Genomic DNA, 24,508 nt, shown 5'->3' with positions numbered 1-24,508 from the left:
CCACTGGAAGGGCACATGAGAGGGAGCTGTATCAGGTTTTATTTACCATAGGGGCATCCAGGAAGGCACTTTTGTGGCGTTTTTCGAAAATGTGTGTACATTCTTTTTCCATGGTAATAGGAAGTACTGTGGTTTGCAGCTTCCTGTACATAATACCTGAACAACAAAATTTATGCTAATAATGATCATAATAATGATGAATGATGAAAGGATGGACAAGACTTTAATTTCTGTCTTTTATTTATGATCCTTCAGCTGAGAGATGCTTAACTTAGACTGGGAGCAAGAGCAAACAGTTAGCCTACTGCCACTTCATTACATAAGCCAACTTATACTCAATGATTAATATAATATTTATTATTTGTTTAATGATTGTGTAAAACTAACAATGTGCTCTTTTACCAGAGGTTCATAGAGCATGTGCACTAGCTGGCTGACTTCCTGTTAGTTCCCCACGAATTTCGACTTACGACTTCAAATGAAACGCACCACAAGCTCTGCTTGAAGTCACTGCTCTTGGCCAACAACTAGTCCAGCACATAACCCCCAATAAGACTTTCAATTTGTCGTTTTTATACTTCAGTTTTTGTACATAAAATACAAACATCTAGTGAGCCTTACATATCTTTTTTTTACATTCTAACACAGCTGTACTAGCTGTTTCCAGTCTTTGTGCTAAGCTATGCTAACAACACTTCCATAAAGCACATTCATGACAGGATGCCATTCACCTCAACGAAACAAATACAGTTACAGAGACATTCAATGGAAAGAACTCAGAAGGGTGATGCACTTTTCCTGGTAAAGGATGTATTCAGAACACAGGGGACTCATGTCATTGCTTTCCAAGCTGTGCATAACTCAGACTCTCCTCAGCCTCCCCCAGTGACCCCCGCAATGAGACACTCTCCCAGTCAGGATGAGTCCGTGTTATGGCTACAGTCAGTCACACATGAGCCCTAATGGCAAGCAACACAACCACTTGTGTACAATAAGAGCAAGAATAGTTTTGTGTTTATATGGCAGGTGTCTGTCAGGTCCATCCAGGCTCATAAATGAAACCAACAGAGATGGACTGATCGGTCCTCGAATTACATTGGTGCTGCACAAATTTTATTCTCGGTACTCAAAATGACAACTAGAGATGCCAGCATAAATTTAAAACAAAAACATCAATGTGGAAAAATCTTCCAGTGCAACATCAGCAAACAGCACATCCCTACATTGCTTTTTTACTGTTCTGTGGGTGGAGACGATAAAAAACTGTTTTTGGCAGCAAGTTGCAACACTCTTTGGTGAGTCCAGTTTTCACTCGCTGTTGTAGAGAGGTGTGTATTTCAATCTTAGGTTTCAATTATCACATCTTGAGAATGGAGAACATTTCCTGCCAGCTTTCATAGCAGAAAAAATTTCAAACAGGAGCCAATAGAAATACTGCACAATAGGGAGGGTGAGATAGAGATTTGTTTTTGTCGGAGCCCAAGTTTCTATATACATACAAAGTGCCTAATTCAGTCCTGAATCAGCTTTCCACCATTCCCTTGCCAATATAGAGATGTGGCAGCAGTCACTGTAGGAGGCCTGCTTTTTTTTTTTCCAGCAATCTCCCTGCACGACAGGAAGTGCTTCACCCATTTTGGTTTCACTGTTGGAGAGAAATTATTGCAACAATCCTGTTTGCCAAGGGACAGCTTGGCAAACAGGATTTAGATTTTGAACTGTCTTATTTTGTCTGCTAGAGTCCATGTAGTCGTGAATTGTTGATGTTTCCACTGACCTTTCCACAGACTGGACAGCTTGATGGTGGTAATAAGCTAAACAAAACAGACCCAAACTGAGGCCGAGATGGAATTACGACTGGGATTTCGGATCACCCTGGTCTTGGTCATCCTGGCCTTGACTCTGTCCGGCGAGACAGTGGAAGCACAGAGGGCAGGTAAGACCATTAAGATTGAATATTCTGATAACTCCAGTGGTAGACATTATATTCACACTAAATCCTTCTGTATTTATCTGTGGCAGGATGCAAAAATGTCCACTATGACTTGGCGTTTATCCTGGATACGTCATCCAGTGTTGGAAAAGAGAATTTTGAGAAGATCAGGCAATGGGTGGCCAACATTGTAGAGTCTTTTGATGTGGCACCGGACAAGACAAGAGTAGCTGTGGTTCGCTACAGTGACAGACCCACCACTGAGTTCAACCTGGGCAGACACAGGACCCTGGAAGATGTGAAGCGAGCCGCCCGTAACATTCGCTACCTGGGGGGGAATACAATGACTGGGGACGCTATCAGCTACACCACCACCAACATCTTCACAGAGCAGAATGGAGCGAGGCCCATCGCCAGAGGCATTCAGAGGGTGGCCATCCTTCTCACAGATGGCCGAAGCCAGGATTATGTTCTGGAGCCTTCTAAGGCAGCTGCCAAAGCTGGCATCAGGATGTTTGCTGTGGGCATCGGCGAGGCGCTGAAGGTGGAGCTGGAGGAGATCGCCGCCGAGCCAAAGAATGCCCACGTCTTCCATGTGACGGACTTCAATGCCATTGACAAGATCAGGGGCAGGCTGAGGAGGAGGCTGTGTGAAAGTAAGTCAGCCATCAGGCCCGGTGCCAACACATCACTCACACCGCATGCCTTCTGTTTGAAGCCTCGCTTTGAAGACGCTGCCTCACCCTGAACGTGCGCTAAATCAAATTAGACTTATTTTAACCTTTAAGTACCATGCGGAGGAAAGACCCCAACCACAAAACCCCACCCCGACCACAAAGAGGTGCAGCACATGCACACAGAGCTATCATGGCTTCTTTTTGACTGAGTATGAAATGTGTGAGGGGGCTGTTGCAAAAATTGGCTTGTAAATGACAACTCTCTAACCGAGACATTTCTGTGGCGTAGCTGCCTTTTCGACTGCTGCTTTGGTGCAGAGGTGTTTAGCACTGGAAAGCCTGTCTTAAGCTAACCTCAATGGTTTTTCCACTAGTCTGCTGAGAAAATCTTTCAACACAGGCACACAGGCTTAGAAAGTAGCTTACAGAGCCAAACAAATTCGCTAAAATAGGCTTAGAAATAGAGTAATAGCTTTATGTTGTCCAGTAGCTGTGCAGAGAAGTGAAGAAGTGTCTGTGTGCGAGTGTTTTCACAGAGGAGATGGATGCTTTGCACTCCAACGCTTGAAATTCCTGCCTAAAATTAGCCAGACAGGAAAGAAAAGGATGCCATAAGTCTTAGCCGCAAACAGTAAATACAAAAGCGGAAATGACATGATTACATGGTTTAAGCGCACAGATGAGCAAAGATAAACTCTCAACTCTGGCTCTAAATTGTCAAGATTGACGAGGCAAAAGTAGAGACTCCTCAGAAGAAAGAAAGCGTTGATCCAGACTCTAAAACTAAGGGCGTATCATCTTGCAGAGCGATACTGGTGCAAGGGCAACATGGAGAGTCATTTTAAAGCCACTGACCTCTGACCTTGCTCCTTGACTCCATAGACTCCCAGTCTGCCAACCAATGATGTAGGTTATATTATTATAAAACATGTTGTACATGCAAGTTCAGAGTACAATGAGCTATGTAGAACTGACCAAAGGCTAAATTTACACTAAAAGACAGTTCCAGTGTTTTCTTTTCTCTAATCTCTAAAGTGGCCACGAGTGAGTCTCTAAGTATATCAGTGGTCAGCACGACTGGCTCACTGAGCAATGTAAGTTATTTTCACCCAGAAAATTATAGCTCTAATGTTTCAAGTGGGTCCTTTGCAGCCACTCCAGTGTCCATGTTCAATGCTTTCACCTTTTAATCTATAGGTTTAAAAAAGGACACTACTTATTACAGGCTGCACTGATTCAATAGACCATGTGTGGCCTCACCGGCCTATAAGATGACACACTTGACCTGACATGACTCCAGTGATGGGACAACTCTAATATCAGAGCTCTTGTCTAACACCTGCAGGGTATTTAAAAAATTCAGCAGCCATAACGCTGACAGGTAACACTGGTAATAGTAAGAATTAAAAATGTATCAGTCTCTGAACAAATGGCGGCTGTTAGGTGTGCAGTGCTCAAGCTTCTGCTGATACTGTGAACCTGTCTGAGACATTCATTTCCACAGGCAGGTTTTTACATTGCTTCCATTTTACAGCCAGATCCCTAAATTATAGCTTTAGGGCCCACAAGTGCAGGGAGTAGCTCAGCTATCTAGCATGCTAAGTCTCAGGGCTGTGCAACAACACCATCTGTAAAGAAGAGTGACGCACTCCCATTCATTCACAGAATGGTAATTTTTGGTAGACTCGCTGGCTTTATAAACAATATAGAACTTGTGAGATCTTCAATTATAACAATAAAGACTTTAAGAATGAAAAATAGAATCCTCTCATTTGAACAAAAAACAAACAGATGACAGACACAAATGAGCACAAACTGTACAGCTGAAGTTAAAAATAAAGCATGGGAAATGGAGATAACACCACTTGTAGGATCACTAAAAAGTATGCAAATGCTGACAGCCAAATTAGCTGCTTGGATTTTCCTATTACACGTTCTTTGTGCTTTGCATGGAACAGAAAAACAAGCCATGTCAACGGAGCTGTCCTCAGGTTAAAAGCCACTCTGACATGATGATTTTGATAGCGGTGTTTTAAGAAAATTGCAGGGTTTCATAGTAGATGTTTGGCAGATACTTGATCTATGTGGGGAGCTGGAGTGTCTCACAGTGACATTCTCAGCCACATTGATAATATTTGAGACTGACAGTCGTGATACAGACAAATTGTTGGGCTATTTTAGTTTTAATAGTTTTAATGAGAAGTTCCTCTGAACTGATTGATTACAAGCTGATGAAAAGACCCTGCATTTGCTGTCACACTCAATCAACAGTGTGGACATGTATCTTGCCCTGTGGGATGGATGAGAAGGTTTTATTTATGTTCATCTTGTCAGTTGTGAAATGAATGCGGGGAAAGAGATCAAAGACCATCATCGTCAAACACTGATGAGCCCAGATTTGTCTTGATAGAAGTAAGATTCAATCTGTGGCATTAGTGAGCTGGGACGGGTCATTCTTTTCTGTTGCAGTCCTGCTTTTTAGCCTCATTTACATTGATAAATTGAGTGTTTTGTTACATAAAAACGAGTCTAAAACCGTGCTACAGTAGCTGGTCTGTAAGGCACAGAGATGCATTAAGCTGAATGCTAATGTCTGAGTGCTAACATGCTGATTCACTGGATGTAGACTGTTGGTATAACCCCTGCCACTGGGCAACTATTTCAGGCGGCATTCTTGTCTCTTCCGCTATCCGTGTGCTACTGCTTTCGACAACTTCTGCACTAGCAACCTACGCGTTCAAAAGTTAGTCGCAAGTTACCCCAACTCTAACCTGGTTGCTAAAGTTACAAACTTTACAAAAGTTAGCAGCTCTTGTATTTTTTTCAGCATAGATATTGAAGAACTAGATAGTGAACACAAAGATGGCGCCCATACAGTCCAATAAGAATTGCTTGCTTGGCACATTAGGCAATAAAGTTATCTAGCGTCTAGATTTATATCCCAGTTAAGTGTCCTACTCATTATGCGCAGTAGAGTTTGTCCTTCTAGCTCCGCCCACGACTTCCTGCTCTGCCTAAAGACTTTACATCATGAAGACGTCATGGTTTTTTAAATAGCCTTTCTTGGCTTAATGAAACTTTAACAACTATAAAACCGACATAGATCTTAAATTCATAATAGAAAGAGTCATAATCGACTTTGTTTGCATTTTGAGGTGTCCTGTCAACAGTTTTACAGATGTCTCTTTTATAACGGTGACCTCTTGGGAAAATGCTTTTTTGGGGCGCAGGGGAATTTTTGCTGCAATACCAGAAGTGGCCACTGAGCAGAATTAAAAGACTGAGCTATGCCCTTGTATCCAGGTCTGTAATACACTCATGGGATTTAGCGATTTTAATGGGCTGAGCACCTTAGACTTTCAAAATATAAATGTTTACGATTTTCACCATCTTAGTATATGTGTTAGCATGCTAGAGGTTGGTAAAAAGCATCAATATTAGTCATTACTTTTGCAGGTATTTGGTCATAAACCAAAGTATTGGACAAAATGAAATTTGACTAAATCCTCAGCAAGATGTCTGTAGAAGATTTCAAGGCAATCTGTCCAATAGTTATCGATATTTCAGTCTGGACCAAAGAATCCACCATTGACACTGCCATCCCGACAGACACGGTGCAAACATAATATTTTGACGTCTTTCCAGAAAGGCTACAAACCCTTTTCCCAGGGAAGTATTTCACAGGCAGAAAACATCTCCAATAAAAAAGCTGTTGATAGTGCGGTCTGAGAAGAGACGAGAAGACTTTCAATTTTCTAAATGAGAGCCATAATCAAAGCTCCCCACCTCTAAGTGACAAAACATGTTTGTTGTTTTGGGTAATTAAGGTGCACTGACCCATTAAAAATGTCACTTTCATCACTAAGCCAATGTTTACATCTATTAAACTAAACAGGATCCATATATGTGGTCTTTAGTAGTGAGGCTGGCATGTCGATACAAATAGAAAATATCCCTCCTGCCAATAAAAACTGAACCTGACACTGTTGCCTTTCTCACTGTCATCACCATCACTGAAATATGTGTGTGTTGAAATATAAAACTGTTGCTGCTTCTCGGGCCTGTGGATATGCCTCCTGTTCTTAGAGCCACCCTCCACCCACACACTCCACTCCTCAGACATCAGACAGCAGCGACGGATGGCAGTCTGTCTGTCAGATCACATATTAGTCTAAGGCTGCACACCTTCACACCTTTTTCCTCTGACCCCTCATAAAGTTTCGGAATGTTACTCGTCAGCAATACCATGATTAGATTTCCAACAGTAAGATACAAAGTTACCAATGAAAGTGTTTCAACAGTTCTCTTTGCCTACCCTTTGTTCCCAAACAAGCATCACATCCTGATTTACAGCATGTCTCACCGAGCTATTGTCTTCTCTCCTCAGATGTCCTGTGTCCAAACATGAAGGTCCAGCCTGATCGTTTTAAGCCCAACAGCACCAGTTATGGTCTTGAAGAAGTTCCAGGTATGTGCAAAGTGTTGCTCTCTCTCACGACAACACGCAGCGCTGGCGACACTTTTCAACCACAAAGTCAGCTCTTTACTTTTGAAAGCATTTCCTACACTCCCACATTTAGCTTTTCTACATCAAGAGAAACAACATCAGGACATACCTTCTTAAATGCAAGGATATAGAGCGTTTCACTCACAGTTCCTCTCTTTCTATCTGATTCGAAACTGAATTGGTTTTATTCATGACTTGGAAAGTGCTACTTGTACGGTACATTCATTTTCTATCTTGTTTTAGGCTGCCATTAGAAAAACTCAATACACTTGCAAAAACAAAATTCAGACAGCTAACCATTGTGGAAACCAAGCTACAATGTTTAAGAAATGAAAATTTGAAATTTGTCTCTGGTTCCACGCAGCTACTGGCATACAACCATCTCCAAATGAAATGAAAATACGTTCATGTACCATTCAAACTGGCTTGAGTTGTATAATCAATACATTCATTTTCTAAAATGCATTCAAAGACAGTGAAATGTGAAGCAAACGTGATCTGTAGTTAAAGGAGAAGTTTACAAACAGCATAAACTTTAACCTGATTACATATCAATTTAAATGATTACATCATCAGTTTTGGAAAAAAATATCCACATGAAAGGTCTTACATTATAATAATGTCATACCAATATCAGTCTGGACATTTTTTTATTTGTCAAGTTAGCATGTGGGTATATTGGGTATCACAAGCCATACACATGCAAAATGGACGCTACAGGGGTAGGCAGAGCGTCAGAGTTGGAGGATTAGGGCCACTGATGAGTTGCCAGTGGTTTTCAAGTTCAGCGGTTGAACTTGTCATCTACCAAGTGAAGCACATTACTAGTTCTCCATCACTGAATTTTTTATTTCATATATTCCGTGAAGGTTTCTCAGAACTCTAGAATAGCGTTTATCCAGAAAGGTCGGATGTTGTTACAAGAGTGTCTTTGGGGGGATCTGAGTTCCTGTCTGTCTCCCACCCACATCCATCACGCTAAGAGAAAAAACAGATGCCCAGGCATTGGTGTTTGGACTTCATGGAAAGAGAGTTGTCAGACCGCTGAATGTTGTGTTTTAGAAAGTTTGACTCTTACCACATTTGGCTGGCACACTGACACCAACATGTGCTAAAACACGATGGCAACAGATATGAGTTTTTGATAGTAAATTACTGACATTTTGCTGAGGGACTCTTTTGTGCCAGTATCCAGTTATTTCTTTCCAAAAGTCAAAGCAGTCTGTGTTCCTTGTGAATTTCATTCTTGTCAAGCTGTAAAAGTCTCTATAAACAGCATTTCAGCCTCATGGGTCACTAAAACTCACTGAAACCCAGAGCAATGAAATTCTTCAAGAATCATGACAGTGCTTCATGATGGAAGACATTCCAATGAGCAATTTGTTTCAAATATAAATGTGGGATAATGCTATCCCAGCATGCACTGGATAAGAGGCCGGGTACAACTTGAACAGATCGTTCAGAGATGAAAACTACAATAATGAACCATCACACGGCCAATTTAGTGTTTCAGTTCATGGAGCCATCTTCTTGTTTTTGGGCTAAGGGAGGAAACCAGAGTGCCAGGAGGAAATCTATGAGACATATGCAAACGTTTATGCTATCGGGCTACTATGGTAACTACTGAGCCCAGAAATAACATAAGAAAAAGAGACTTAAATGTCTTTGCAAGTTTCAAACCAGCAGAGATAAATGACAATGACAGGCTGATATTTGATATCTAAAGCGTTTTTAAGCCTTATTACAAATCCGGTAATGATGCTTATTCCAGGGGTTACCTATAAGTTACACAGCTATTAACTGCTTTTTACTTTTTCTTGAAGCCAAGCCGTGGTGGAAGAAGTATTTTTTTTTGTTTGACTTAGTAAAGTAGCCCTACCATATTGTGAAAATTAAAAAGTTGAGTCCTTCACATAAGTAGCAAAATCAATATTTACAATAATTAATCAATTCTATATGCAATTAATCCTTCACAACATGGTCTTGTTAAAGATTTGTTTGTTATAAATCCATTGTAATGTAGTGTTGGATGTTTAAAATGGATGCCGTTTGGAGTAAAAGGTACCACATCTCCTAGAGTGGTATATAATGGAAATAATCAGGTAAAAAGCTCAACTAAATTATACCAGAAATAGAGAATATCTCAAGTATGGCTTTGAGTAAATGTACTTTTTACCAATAAAGCCACGTTAGTGTTTCCCCCCACTGTTAAGTAGAGACAGTTTTGAGTTTTATATGACAAGTTGACAGATAAAGTTAACAAGTTAAGGAACAGCCAATTAGGGATAATCTGGAAATATATACTGTGTGTGCGTCTGATCATAGCTGACAGCTTCCCATCTCAATGATGAGACACATCATCAGATCCTCTCCAGTGGGCAAGTGCTAATTATGTGGTTATGCTTTTCCTCTAAACTGCAGAGGAATCAGACCAATCTTCAGATAAATCACTGAAACCACTGATGTTTTCTTAAGCAGATGTACCACTTTGTCAGATGTGTTGTAAGCACTCTAATTGGAATAAATCCTTTTGGGCTGTCTTTTGCTTGTCTTTTAATGTCAGTTCCAAAATCTTTCAAAAGTTGCAAAAGCCAAAAAATGATATGAGAGTCTCTTACATCTAAAATATACGACACTACTCTGATTTAAATTTCTTTTACATTTAGCAAAAAGCACCACAAATCAAATGGTCCCCGCTCAGAGCTACCAGTCACTATAATCATTCTAAATCCTCAGTTACTGTCAAAGTAAGATTTCTAATTTAGAAATGGATTTCTATATCTTACCAGTTCTCACAGTACGGTCCAAAGAGCATCAGGATTACATAAAGAGGCCACAGCAGGTCCCCTGAAAAATGTAGTTTTCATTTTACACAAAGTGAGAAAAAGTTTAAGGACGATTATTGTCTTTCTCTACCTACAGTGTAGCACAGACAGTTGTAATAACCAGATCTAAGAGCCCAAACCTGCACCGGGCCCCACTTGGGGCAAAATGTTATCAAACAGCGGTCTGAGGTCTGAAGCTCCCTGACATGACAAAGATGTCCGGGGTTTTCCAAAATGCAGTAAGTCTGTAACTGTGGCCTTGCTCGAAGACATACATTGTCAAACTTACTTGGGTAAAGTACTTTATTTTCAGATTGTGGCCGAGCAGACATACAGAGAAGAACAAGATAAACAGTATTTATCGTCACTGCAGCAGCAGCTCCTGTACACTCCCACTTATAATTACACAACAAATGCTCTCTACGCTGGTGCAGAGAGTGTATTCCTCCGTGAGAAATGTCAAGACTATTTGCCACTGATTATGATTTGACAGCCAAGAGAGCTGTGGTTTGAGTCAGACTTGTATTTATCTAGTCTGACCCCTCGGGGGTACTGAGCGCACACAGGAGGCTGCGGAGTGTCTTTGCGGCCCTGTGCTCACTATCTACTGCACAAATGTTGCCATCTGCTCTGATCAAAAGAATGCTGTGTGGATGCGTTTGCTTTCCCAGTCAGTGAACTCATCTGGCTTTTCCCGCAGATCACCCATTGGCCGCTTTTGGCTGTCCAAAATAACTTTTTGGGTTGATTATACGCTATCTGCTGCCAGTCCAAATTACAGCTCTGTGCTGAGATGGCCCGCAAACAGCCAAAGAAACGGCGCGGTGAGCGTATGTGCACGATGCGAGCGTGGTGACGGAGGGGATCAAGGCCAGTAAAACTCACAGCTGCACGGCTTCCTCGAGAAACCCTTCAACAAGACTGATAAGCAGCAAAACATCCCGTTCACATCACCAATGCTTAAAAAGATAGAGCTGAGCATCGGAAAACATTAGTCACTTGCTAAATGTTGGACTTCTGCTCTGATTCAAAATAAGCCACATCCTTTTACATGAGACTTCTATCAGCAGAATTCAGTAGCATTTTGTCAATTAGCTGCGTGTATTGAGATGCAGGTATGACTTGAAGCTTGAAGACAGGTACCATAAGAGAACACAGCGACAATAATGGATCAGACTGCTTCAGCACCTTCAGATATGCCACCAGTCTCTGTTCTTAGTCTGATGTCTTGCCACGATGTAAGCATGTGATAATGCTACAGTATAAGAGCCATACTGTTGTTACCAGATAAAAAGAATAAATTATTATAAAAGTAACTGCACTGTTATTGAAGGTACAGTGTGTAGGATTTAGTGGCATCTAGCAGTGAGGTTGCAGAATGAAACCATCTGAATACCCCTCCCCTCACTCACCCCCTCCAAGCGTATAGGAGAAACTACGATGGTGCTAAAAATGCTAAAAAGTCAAGTCATCCACCACAGCCAGTGTTTGGTTTGTCTGTTCTGGGCTAAACATGGTTGTGCCCCTAGGAAGAGTGCCAGGCTTTGAAGCATCTGACTATCATAATTTGAGCCATCTGATCCGGTAACACTTGGAAAGTCCAGAAGAGCCACATGATCAAATAAGATGAATAAGTTCATCAGAAGTTAGCCACTTGGCAGATGGAAGTCTCTTGTGCGCACGCTCTATGGGCCCCACAATGCAGAAGCTATGCGGAAGATCTGCGTAATCTAGAAGGATCAAGATCAAGCACATCAGCTGTTAGAAAACTCCCAATACAACAAAAAATCAAAGCAAACTGGTCATTGTGTTTATATTAATAGAGACAGCACTGTCCACTGACCAGAAGAGGTGATTGTTAAAGATGCAAGTGAACAAATGGCATCCAAAATGAATGGAAGTGAATGAGAAACGTCCTTCTTCACTCTATGGTGGATGTAAAGAGTAATCTGACTGCACGGTACTCTGTCACCACTAACAGTGCATCTGAGACACTTGCTGGCCTTCACTGACAGACAGAGTAGCATGGCGGATGTCTGGCCCTCTCAGTTATTCAGTCTGTCGTGATGGCTCTTCTTCTACTGTTATTTTTTACTCTGTTGCTAATGGCACAGGGACAGCCCGTGTGTCTAACCACCTGTTTCCAGGCTATTTCTAATGACATCCACTAAGCTTTTGCCAGACTCTCACATTACCACCTTAATGTCCCAGCTTCCTCTTTGGAAGATTAGTGCGCCGGTGTTAATATTCCCACTGGAAACTTTACATCTCATAGATTTTGCTGCATTACTGAGGCCATGCAGGAATATGTTGAGGCAGTCCTCATCCAGTCGGCTCACTAATGGCACAGTCTGCATCCAGAAGGGCTCAATCCACAAACATGACCACCAGCTTTCAGCAAGATCTGCTGGACAAACTGGCAGCATTAGTGCCGTTCAGGCTCTCATCGTGCTGCTGGCATTGCCATAGCTACAGCACTTGTTTGTTGTACAAGGGAGTGTCCTTTCTAAACCACCTAAATATGGTCTGTGGTTACACCACTTCAAATCACACACTGCAGAGCAATGTACACACACGTGCACACACTCTCAGACTCACACGAGGACCTTACCAGTGATGCCAGCTAGTTTTTTTCCTCTGGCAGCAAATCTAACAAATGTTGAAGGGCCAACAGATAGCCCTGTTTTCCACTTATTCAGTAATACTGTTATTTTAATCCTCCTCTCAAAAGCCACAAACACAGAGGCTGCAGGGTGTGGTGGGACTGACCCAATTAAACCCCAGTACACCCTGAGAAATCTGACAAAACCATAACTCAACCTCACAGCTCAAGAGCCCTGTGTGCTTATTTATGTGTGTGAGAGACTGTCTTGAGTCCAACCAGGCTATTTACTGTTGCTGCAGGGTTCGACCTGATGGAGTACTTCAACGTGAGAGATGTTCTGGGAACCAGAGATGATGATGGCCAAAGTTCTTACGTCCGCCTTGGAACCATGCCCATTGTACAGCAAACAGAGTAAGTGACAATCCAGTTAGACAGCAATACATTGTACATCTTCTTCTAAATATTCGTAAAGATGTGACCTAAAGTTGTCGTGGTAAGAAACACACACAACACACACACACTGCCCTTGGGTAGATGTAGTACATGCAAGTTCTCAATAAGTAATAATATTAACTAAATGGTTTTAGTGTGATAGTTGTGTGTAATCATACACAAAATAACTATATTTAGTTATATGTATCAAAGAAGCACAGCATTGCCTAAAATAATAATGGAGACTGAATTACATTTTGACACAGGCCCCTAAAAAACAAGAATTACAAGTAATAATGCAGGGGTCACTTTAGTTGACCAAAATTTCAATCATCAACTTACCAAAAATCAATTAAATTGTAGCTGTTAATATGAGGTTACAGCAAGTAGGTGGTTATTTTAGTACAAAGACTGAAAACAAGGAGAGACAGCTTGCTTGGCGCTGTCCAGAGGTTACAAGCTACAGTTCCACCTACAAACATCTCAAAGCTCACTAATTAACACGTGAGATCTCTGTTTGCTTAATCTGTACAACAACTGAAGTGTGAAAAGGAAAGGTTCTGGTTGGTTGGGGCATGTGAACTGTGCAGATCCAGGCTACCCCCCTCTTTCCAGTCCAAAATGTATTACATAACAAAGAATGTTTTCATGCATTTTTCCTCATCAAATGCTTAAACAACGTAATCGTAATTTCATTCTCCACAGAATTTATGAAATAGAGAGGCACACCTCATTTGAATAAGACATTTTTCAACTTGAGAAAGTCGCAATTTGTCATAAAACTGTGAAAGTACATAATTAGAAAGACTACAATCTGAGCAGTCATGTAAGTGATGTGGTTCTATTTAAGGTGACAGCCATGTATTGGCATTTTACTATTTTAACGACAAACTGTGACTTTCTTGACAGGCAAAATGATCTTTTAAATTGTCAAACATCATATGTGTAGTTCAAGATTAAAAATGTGTCTCTCCCCATTGACTACTGTACAATTTTTTACTGAAATTGGGTCCTATGGTGCACACTGGAAGGGGCGTGACTTCACCTCTGTAATATCAAACAGCATGATGTGTCAATGTTAAATGTCAAAATAATACTGTATGAAAATGTTTTGTTTGTAATCAAAATAATAGAAAGTCTCTCTGCATAGGAAGCAGACAGAGTACTGTATATATGAGCAAAGCTGTTACCAGGTGAATCATAGACACTGTTTGAGTTGAGGTTTGTACATTACTTGGGTCACTGCAGCTGTGTGTATATCACATAAAACAAAGTGAAGTTTATGTGAACAATAACAATGTGCTTTTATTCTGCAGAGATGTGTTTCCTCAAGGGTTGCCAGATGAATACGCCTTTGTGACAACATTCAAATTCAGGAAAACCTCAAAACGTGAAGATTGGTACCTCTGGCAGGTTTATGACAAATATGGAATCCCACAGGTGGGTCAGCAAAATGTAAACAGTTATAAATGTGACTATTATGTGTCTGGATTTAGCCAATTACACGGTTAACTTAGAACAGGCTCAGGTTTCTATTCATATCCTTTTTAAATTACTGGGCATAAAACATGGAAATAGTGTATTTACCTCTGCCAGGCCAGATAAAATTAAATCCAGACTCCTGATCCTAATTTTCAAATAGAATATCAAATTGTAATACGCCAATTTCGTAATTGGCCTCAGGGGAAAAAGGTTTTCTCTGTACGTCTCTATATTTTGACTTGAACTTGATCACCTGTATGTTTCAGCTTCTATTGTTAACATGTTCTTGCCTCTGACTTGTCAGGTGTCCATCCGCCTGGACGGTGAGAACAAGGCGGTGGAGTACAACGCTGTCGGGCTGACAAAGGATGCCGTCAGAGCCGTGTTCAAAAACCCTGACGTTGACAACCTGTTTGACCGCAGCTGGCACAAGATTGCCCTCAGCGTGGAGGCCAAGTCTGTGTCTCTTTACCTGGACTGCAAACACATCCAGACCCTGCCAATTGAAGACAGGGAGGACATTGATATCCAGGGGAAAACAGTGATTGGCAAGAGGCTGTATGACAGTGTGCCGATTGATGTGAGTCTTTACTTGTATGTGAACAAGGCTGATATGCTCAGCACTCAGGAGATATTATATTCTGTGCAATGCTCGGTTATTTTCTCGAGGTTGATCTGTTCATCGTTTGTTTGTCTGTGTTCGTGTAGTTCGACCTCCAGAGGATGATGATTTACTGTGATTCCAAGCATGCAGAGCTGGAAACTTGCTGTGATCTTCCCAATGGACCTGTGAGTATTTTAGGCAAATCATGAAGATTAATTAAAGATTTGGTTGTCTCCAAATACGCTGCCCTTGTGTAAATTATGAAAGAGGGATGCGTGAAAAAGACGGGATCTGTTTAAATTAATAGTTACAGGCAGATCATGCAGATTTGTGTCCAATTGCAGGCCACTTTAAGCTCTCTTGTCTTTATCCCAAGCTAGTCTCTAATTTAAAACACTTGGATTTTTAGCTGGAAAACACACAACGAGGTTAACGTGAACATTAAGTATTTGACTGTGTGGCAGCTAACATGCCACCTCACTAAATTTGGAAAGCCACTTAATATTATTACAGGCTTACAGATGTGCTCAAAGCAACGGCGGTCAGCTGCTAGCTAGACAGCTAAACTAAAAAACAAAACTAATCAGCTGTATCAGTGACAAAGATTGTAGTTCGCAGTCACAAAAGCACATAAATCAACCATTTTTTATGTGGTTGAGCCAGACAGTCTTAAATGTGAAGGTGTAGTTTAACATTTTGGTAATTATGCCTGGAGTCTCTGTTGGCTGGCTAGCAACCTCGCGGTGAAGACAACACTGTGCCGGCCATTGTTAGCTAGAATATATTTACAGCATATAATTTCCTTTAAAACCATTTTTTATGTTTTTGTTTTTTTCCAATGGATTTAACACATATGATAAAACATTTTAGTTAGGTAGCTTTAATGTGTATTTTTGGACATTGGAGCCAGTCTAAATGTTTCCCTCCATGCATGTAGCCTATTATTATTTAGACCTGGATACGATGGCGCCACTTAGCCTTTCTTCCAGTTTTGCCCTGTGGCCACTTGCGGTATTGCAGCTAAAAATTCCCCTGCGGTCCAAAAAGCCTTTCCCCATCGAGCACCAATGTTAAAGAGACGTCTGTAAAACGGTTGATAGGACACCTCGATTTGCAAACGGGATCATTTATGACTCTTTCTATTATGATTTTTTGATCCATGAAGGTTTTATAATTGTAAAAATGAAAGTGATGTAAAAATCTAAATCATCACAATGTCAAGTCTATGGGCAGAGTGAGAACTTGTGGGTGGGGTCAGCAGAAACCCTACTGCGCATAACCAGGAAGTAAACCCAGAAGATAGGCATGTTTTTGCAAGCAATTCTCATTTGACTGATTAGGTGCCATCTTTGGGTCTGGTATCTAGTTCCGTTATTAATCTATATGGTTCCTCCCTGTATGTCCAGTCTTTATGCTAAGCGCCTCTGGCTCTACTGCCCTGTATATATGATTTTTCCTATCTCCATACTTAATACACAGGCATGAGATTGGTACTGGTACGTGACTAAAATACATTTTTTGTCATGTGGCTCGATGCTCATCATATCCTCTTTCCCCCTCATTCATATTAGCTTTCTTTTTTATGGTTTGATGATCACTGTTGGCTTTTTGTAATCTCTTTTCAGTGTCCAAAGAAGGTTGTGACAGAGGCCCCCCCTGTGCAGATTCCCACTCCAACGCCCACTGCTGCGGAGCAACAAAGAGGGCCTCATGTGAACTGCTCCTGTCCTGCAGGAGAGCAGGTAAAGCCACCTGACCTTACCAGACCTTATCCCTGCCTATTACTTCCATGGATGAGCGGGAATCCTTTCTTTAATAGCTTTCCAAAGACAAATGTACTTTTATTTCTCACAGGGAGAGATCGGCGCACCTGGTGTTGCAGGTCCTAAGGGTGAAAAGGTCATCTTCCATTGCTTTTAAGTACTAGTTTGTGTGTGACACAATTGTATTATGTTCCAGGGTTTGTTTTCTGCTTTTTTATTGTATGAACATACGTTTTCAGGGTGACACTGGCACTAAGGGCGCCATCGGACCGCCGGGGCTCAGAGGACAAAAAGGAGAAACTGTATGAAAACTAAAAATGTGCAAATTTACAAGTGTTTTCTTTTAACAGTTCATTGATTGAGTTTCTTAGGCACATTGTGTTTAGTGCTGTAACGATAGCTTCAGAGCTTTGTTAGCACTGCAGATATACTATCATACACATTTCAGATTGCATGCCTTCCAGCTATTATCTCATCTGCCTTTCCTCCTGCCTCGATAATAATTGATCCTTATCGATTAATTATTTGCAGGGCAGAGTAATCTCTGTCAAAGGTGACAGAGGTGAGAAGGTAAGTAGACCTGCTCTGACTGATGCTGCATGAGCATCATGTTAACCTGTTTGTCTTTGTGCATATTTGATATGCATGTAAATATAAGACACTTTTCTAATTTCTTTCTGTAAAAAATACATTTCATATCTTTCCCTTTCCTATCTTTTGTCTCTTGTTTGTCTTTTTTGGCCTCTTTTCCGTCAGGGAGTGGCGAGGAAAATGCTCATAGCTGTTATTGTCAGAATTACAGGACAGGTTACCACAGAGGATGTGTAGCAGAGAGCGCAGGCCTGTGCAGACGCCCACCCAGTTCAAATCACAGCCTCTGTACTGCCTGGCAGTGCCAGCTGGGAGTCTGGGAGTATAATTTATTCCTTCAGACAAAGTCCTCTGCATGCATCATTCAAGCTGTCCAGAGAGGGACACTTAACATGGCCACAAGAGGTCTAGAAAACGAGACATGGTCCTCTCATCTTATTATCTAGTTTGGTTGTAATAGTTTTGAGATGTTTTGGATAACACAGAGGTACCTGCAGTAAATAACTCTGTTCTCTCATTTAAAAAAAGATGAGAAGGGAACGTTTTCATTTTAACATCAGTAATGCAGTCAGACAGGCAGCAGAACTCATTTCATGATAAATTTATTTTCCTTTTGTAGTGTCTTGCTGCCGGTTTGATAAAACTGCATTAAATCAAACTTTAATGCAGAGCATCCCTGTTGCTTTTTCTATTCCTCGCTGTCTGCATGAGCATCTGTCTCCACTTTCTTCAAGAGAAGGCTGCAATTTGTTGTTATAAGCTTTTTTCGAAAGCTGATGCAAAAACATGACGTCAGCCGACGACTTCAAGCTGCGGTTCCAAACGGCTGTGTCGGTCATCAAGTCGTACGGGGTGAAAGTGAATCCGTCCTGCTTTGATTGCTTCTAATTGCATCTTTAACTGACAAGAACAGGCAATTCCCCACGTAGCAGCGTTTAGATAGATAATGTCTTTTTCGTTATAGGGCACAGAAGAGCGGAGGCCTTTCTGCTAATCTCTGTGATGAAAGAAATGACGTGCGTTAAAATGATATAAGCTCCTAAAATAATTAAAGGGCAACCTTGTGTGACTTGTAAAGTGGTTTATGAAGCAGAGGGAAGTCTTGCGGTGGGCAAGACCTCGTGGTACTGTGTAATTTAACAGCCATTACTTTTCACTCAGTCCAGCGTTCAGATTCCACGGGATTCCTTGGCATCGTGTACGACATCAGTGTACAAACCAAAAGTGCAACAGTGTGAAGACATTAGAAAGCCATTGTTCCTTGAGTCTTCGGTTGGATGTGCGACCAGACCATAGTGGGTCTCGGTGAAGTTGTTGACAGCTGTTAGCATATTCTGGCTCCCAAACATTTACTCAAAAGTTTGTGTGTGTTGTTGTGTATTTTTTTTTAACTCTTTGTGTTCTAATTTTAAGTGTGAATTTCTCTCTTTTGTCCAAATGTCTTCGTCAAAAGTCATTTTATCTCTAACTTTTGTACTGTGTTCTACATTAATCCTCCAACCACCATGTACTAAACCGTGTTGTGTGGTGCTACCAGGTTGACAGCACGCCATCGTCGCCATCGGCCATCTTGCATGCTTCTGTATTACAGACCAGTCAAAGTAAATACTTGCCTTCTGTTTGCAGGGTGATACAGGCAGCATAGGGTTGACAGGTGCTCCTGGACAAAAAGGAGAGAAGGTGTGGCACTTGAGAAACTGGACGTGTGGAGGATTTCTTCAATATGTCCATACCGGTTTTAATTATGTGTTTCCAATCGTCTGACAGGGACTCGGTGGTGTACCAGGTATCGATGGCTTATCTGGAGACAAAGGAGATAAAGTAAGGAGCACACTTTTTTATTATTTCAGTCAGGGTTTGGGAGACGTTTGTGCAAATGTGAATGTTTTCATCCGTGTGTTTTTCTGTAAACAGGGTGCAGCAGGAGCGGCTGGTGCTCAGGGGCAGCCAGGCCTAGCTGGACTGAAGGTGTGTAAATGCGGTCCTTCAATTTGCTCACTGTTGGAAGGATTTTTAAATGTGTGATGCAAAAGAAAAAAAGGATATATTTAGGCGTTCTGGTTTTTCGGCACTGGTCTCAGAGACACACTTGTTCTGTTAAGTGGGCGTACATACGTTTTTCTGGACAATTACCTCTCAGCCGTTCATCGATTTCCTGTGAAAGAGGGGGGCAGTTTGGTTGACTGTCCCTTGGACGAAGCAGCAGCTGGTGAATGAGCCAGCGGGGAGAGGAGGGAGGGCTGCTGGCTCAGGGTTTGGCCAGTGGACTGTGACAGGCTGCTTAAGCGAGGACTGGAGAGAAGGATCGCCCCCTTTTGATAGAACACAGGGAATAATAAACCACTTCTAAATGCTTCTCTCATGGGACTGTAGATGCATGTGAAAGATAGAGATCAGCCCCTAACCCTCGCTTTGACATACTGTACAGTATACCACTCAGATTTGATGTGTAATTGACATAATACAAAATAAATTCAGTAACAGATACAGTATGTATCACTCAGTGAAGAGGAGTACACTCATACAGATATAACTACAAGCCTAATATACCTCATTTTGACAATAACTTGCCAGCTAGCTTTGTAACATGATGCCTAATCTGCAGAATATGTGATAAAATATGTTTTCTAATGTTGAGTGGGATGTGTTTTTTATTAAAACACCACGATTTGTTTTTAATCATAGCCTAGCTAATGAACCAAATGACTATGGCTACAGTAATGGAAAGGGGTCACCCACAAAGATTAGGCTAACTGACAGGTAATTATCACCAAATACAGCCTTTAAAAGCCTCTTTTAACTCATTGCTTTGTTTTTTATTGCACATTAACTTCATGGTTTAGTGTTTCTGCTCTCACTAGACTCCATTACCAGCAACACAGGCTAGCGTATCTTATGTCTGTAAGCAGTTGTTTGCTACCTTGTTAGCCATTTTAACTGTATAAAGCAACACTATTCCAGGCTGTGGTTAACTGTGGAGTTGTCCTGATCCCAAAGAGTAAAAAAAAGAAAGAAAAGAAAATAATATAATAGTAATGAAGCTTTTAAGCTAGGCAGTGATGACAAAACATTTATGCCAGCAGGCTGTTAGCCCGACCCTGGAAGACAGCTAACTTACTTTATATGACAGTATAATAGGCCCATTTCACAGCAGCAGATGCAGGAAAAGCACAGGTGCTATCAGTAACATTAATGCTGACACTGTGACATAGAGCCAAATTCAGCATATTCATTTCATTATTTACACCTGAGCTTTTCCTCTGTGACAGGTCAGAACGTCTTTGCGTTAAAAAGCCTATTGAATGGATTCTTCTTTACGATACACCGGTTAATGATCTGATTAAGTACTTTTTTCTGCAGTCCAGTTTGTTTGACTACTTCCTTGGCCCTGGCACAGTTGGAAGGGGTGTGCTTCGGCACGGTACGGTTGCTCATGCACGAGCTCAAGCACGGGTTTGCACCGTGGACGTGAGGTATAACCATGCATATTACGCCACCTTGCATAATCAAGAAATCCAGGAATGTTAGCAGGCCGTCTGACCAAAACAACACAAAATAAGTCAGTAAAGTTAGTCATGTGTTGTTCTCCATTGTGCTGCGACCACGCTACGCTGTCATGGCTTATGTACAAAAGGTAACCGTGCTCAGGCCCGGTTGCAGCCGGAGCAATTTGAGTGCAGGCCAGCAGGGGACTAGGGAGGAGGTACAATCATGCATGGTTCGGCGCAATTGGGCCAAGTGTGAGAGTGCCCTTAAAGAGACTCTATTACACAGCAGTATCATCATACTTTCAAGTCTTCAATACAAGTTGGTAAAACTGAACAAAGCATCATTTTCCCCTCTGTGTTAATTGTGATAAACCTGCTGAAAAGCAAAAAGGAAACAAAAGCTGTCAGTTATTCTGTCCTCACAGCTTCAAATGAGTTCCACAGTGTAAACAAATGGCTTCAGATATCAGTCAGGGCGACAGCTATTCTGAGGCACAACTGCAGTTAAAGAGAACAAGCCGAGCTGTGGTGTATTATTTAAATGAGAATACTTTCTGCATGAATACCTTACCGAAAAACAGAGCGGTGACAGAAATAAAGTGTGTGCGAATGATTGCGAGAGGACGCATTTCTTTCATTCTTCGCAAGAGAGAAGAGTGAAAGTGAGGTGAGAGTTCAAAGGTCAAGGTTCTCCCATGAGGAGGTCTGGTCACTGACATCTGCTGTTTCTTTTTTGGAGGTTTCAGGTTTCTTGGTTGGTCCGTTACACTTCTTACATTGATTCAGCTCTGACTCAGCAGTCTCCCAGTTGGCCTGCTGTGTATTGCTGAGTCACTCTGACACTTTTAGAAAAAGTCAATAACGTCCATGAATATAATGTTGTTCACTTTATGTCATACAGGGAATTCAAGGGGATGCAGGAACGCCTGGCATGCCAGGACCGAAAGGCGTTACAGTGAGTATAATCTGAAAGCAGTGGTCAGGATCTGACACTGGTAAATAATAATATTAAGTTTTTAAATCATATTGTGTTTTTTTGTTGTAGGGTGAATCAGGCGTAAAAGGTGAAAAAGGAACTCCAGGAGACAAGGTAAGTGATACCGCCTCCTTTTTCTGATAGTGAAAATATCAAACTTGAATTGGGAGCCTCACACAGTTCCACATGTTCTTACATATGACCAGCCTGCTACAGCTGCTGGTGCTGAACACATAACACTACTTCAACCAACAGGAGTTCAGTAGCTTCCTCAAGAGCGCTTAATCAAAACAGTAGTTCCTTCGGGACAAGAGAGAGCCACTCGTTTACTGTCCATGTTTTCCCAGCTTGTCCTGGGGTTTGAACCATGATGTTAGATTGAACCTGTACAAAGTAGAGTTCATACTCCGAACCCTGACAACAGGGTTAACTTCTGAGAGGGACCATTCTTCACAGAGGGACGGAGAACTGAGGGGCGTAATTGTGCAAACAGATGTGGTTTCCTTGATTCACTCTCCACACTTCCTGTCTGGGACTGTGTGGGGGCGTTTGGCTATAATGCAGCTCATTCAGGTCGGATAAAGCTTTGTTGATGTCTGAAGTTTCCCTCTGAGCTGTGAACACCTTCCACCTCTTGTAGCCACAATGAAGTTAGAGTGCAATTCAGACTAATGAATCAATGAAAGGTTATCTCCCAGCATCAAAACTGGTTGATCTGAAGTCAAGTTGTCAGGATGTTTTTGTGATTTCAGTGAGACTACAAGTAACAGATTGAGCAGGGCGATATAAGAAACAGTGGTAGCAGTTACTTTGTATCATACTGAGATGTCAACGTCAACTTAAACTTAAACAGCTTTAACAACTGGTCTGTATAAAGCAGTAAACACGGAATGAGTACACTGATTACTTTTGCATATGGCATGAGGATGTGGAGCAGGATCTAGGTATACTGGAGCTCCATTCAAACATGCTGAAGCCAGGTTTCAAGCTTTCTGTCAGTCAGTCAGTTATTGAGCAATTTCCTGTAGGTGAAAACTGGAAAAGTACTTGACTCAGTGAAGTGATAAAGGGAATAGGTTCAGAGGAGTCACCTGGGGTTGAAGTCAGGCCAGTGTTTGAAAGGTCAGAGGTGTGTTTTGGGTGAAACATCACTCACCGCTGTTTGAAATCTGTTCTCTTTTAGAGTGGTAACCTCTAGGGATAGTAACACAGGTCTCCATTTTGGATCGGACAGAAATATCTCAACCGGACGGATTGCTGTCAACATGTTAACATTGTGACATTGTGAGCATGCTAGAGTGCTGACATTAGCATTTAGCTCAAAGCACCGTTGTCATGGATGTTTCTAGCAGAGCGCTGTGCCTCACAGAGTTACGAGCGTGGCTGTCGACCCTTGGGTCTTGTATTCTACCTTCGCCTTGTAGATCGTGTTTTTCACCCGTGTCTCTCTGTTTGTTGGTTGGTACGTTAGCAGAATTACACAGAAACTACTGACCTGATTTCCATGAAACTTGGATGGGGAATGGGTCTTAGCCCAGAAACTTTTGCCGCTGGATAAAGGGACAGATCCAGGATCTTTTTCTCACTTTCTGTCACATTGCTGGTTAAACCCTCAGGGAATAATGTATGGATCTTGAAAAAATTGAGGTCTATTGAGGTGGCTGGTATCTATGAGTGAGTACAATTTGATGCTGATCTGGTGATCTTAAATTATGGTTCAGCAGTTGTGGGTGGTTAAACTAAGTGATACTATCCTATAACCATAGATATATTTTTCCATTTCGTTCACTACTGACAGGTCTTTTCCTTTGGATTTTCTGTTGTTGATTCTGTTAATATTTGAGTTTCTTGACCTTATACATACCTATATCATTTATGTATATATGTGTATATATATAAGTTATGTTATATATTATTACATATTTCCTATAGCAGTACTTTAAACATGCTCTCTTGTACACTTCCATTTTAGGGCGAGTCAGGTTCAGCTGGATTTCCTGGCAAACCTGGTGTTCCTGGAAAAGATGTAAGTCGTGATCCTGTTGAAGATCGTGCAGCTACAATCAGACCACAGATATTAATCTGTGACAGATTAGATGAGTCACCCTTCATACTAATGAATCTGTTGTCTAAAATGTATTAGGGCCTGAGAGGACTGGTTGGTGCGCCTGGGCCCGGCGGAGTAAAAGGCAACAAGGTACGCCCCAAAACACTCTGTTCACTTGATTAGAAACAATTCAAAGAGGATTTTGCATGTGAGCATAATGTTATTAAGCTGCATTGATATAAATCATGAAGAAGTATCATCGGTTTGCCGAGCTACTGTCTGCACTCTCCAGACATTCCTCAGTCTCCTCTGTGGACCATCAAAGTCAGCCCACTCATTTGTCTGAGTTCATTTGTCTGTCTGTAATTACTGACTTTGATGATTCTTCCAGTGGTGCACACATGCTGATACCACACCCATACGCATGCACGAGGATGCACGCATTCACACATATGCACAGAGAATTTCGGCGGTCGTTCACGCACAAGATTCGCTTTTCCTTTAGGCCTACGATAAGTGCGCTCTTTAACGAGCGTCATCTCATAAATTATGGTCGTTGCCGTATCATTATCATATTG

The 24,508-nt window shown here is 41.5% G+C and overlaps 1 protein-coding gene across 1 annotated transcript in view; it reads left to right on the top strand.

Moving 5' to 3' along the window:
- Window positions 1–1,845: 1,845 nt before the first annotated feature.
- col22a1 (collagen, type XXII, alpha 1) overlaps window positions 1,846–24,508 on the top strand; it is a 51,930-nt gene continuing 29,267 nt past the window's right edge. The window contains exons 1-18 of the mRNA XM_073463608.1: window positions 1,846–1,936; window positions 2,023–2,589; window positions 6,998–7,078; window positions 12,847–12,958; window positions 14,296–14,419; window positions 14,766–15,041; window positions 15,170–15,250; window positions 16,691–16,807; window positions 16,920–16,964; window positions 17,068–17,130; window positions 17,360–17,398; window positions 19,046–19,099; window positions 19,187–19,240; window positions 19,334–19,387; window positions 21,809–21,862; window positions 21,953–21,997; window positions 23,856–23,909; window positions 24,027–24,080. Coding sequence (XP_073319709.1) covers window positions 1,846–1,936; window positions 2,023–2,589; window positions 6,998–7,078; window positions 12,847–12,958; window positions 14,296–14,419; window positions 14,766–15,041; window positions 15,170–15,250; window positions 16,691–16,807; window positions 16,920–16,964; window positions 17,068–17,130; window positions 17,360–17,398; window positions 19,046–19,099; window positions 19,187–19,240; window positions 19,334–19,387; window positions 21,809–21,862; window positions 21,953–21,997; window positions 23,856–23,909; window positions 24,027–24,080 — 1,965 coding nt within the window. The remainder of the gene's footprint in view (window positions 1,937–2,022; window positions 2,590–6,997; window positions 7,079–12,846; window positions 12,959–14,295; window positions 14,420–14,765; window positions 15,042–15,169; window positions 15,251–16,690; window positions 16,808–16,919; window positions 16,965–17,067; window positions 17,131–17,359; window positions 17,399–19,045; window positions 19,100–19,186; window positions 19,241–19,333; window positions 19,388–21,808; window positions 21,863–21,952; window positions 21,998–23,855; window positions 23,910–24,026; window positions 24,081–24,508) is intronic.

The sequence above is a fragment of the Pagrus major genome, chromosome 3, assembly GCF_040436345.1.
Source record: "Pagrus major chromosome 3, Pma_NU_1.0".
NCBI lineage: Eukaryota > Metazoa > Chordata > Actinopteri > Spariformes > Sparidae > Pagrus > Pagrus major.
The sequence above is the reverse complement of the archived record's forward strand: the minus strand, read 5'-3'. Positions and strand labels throughout refer to the sequence as shown.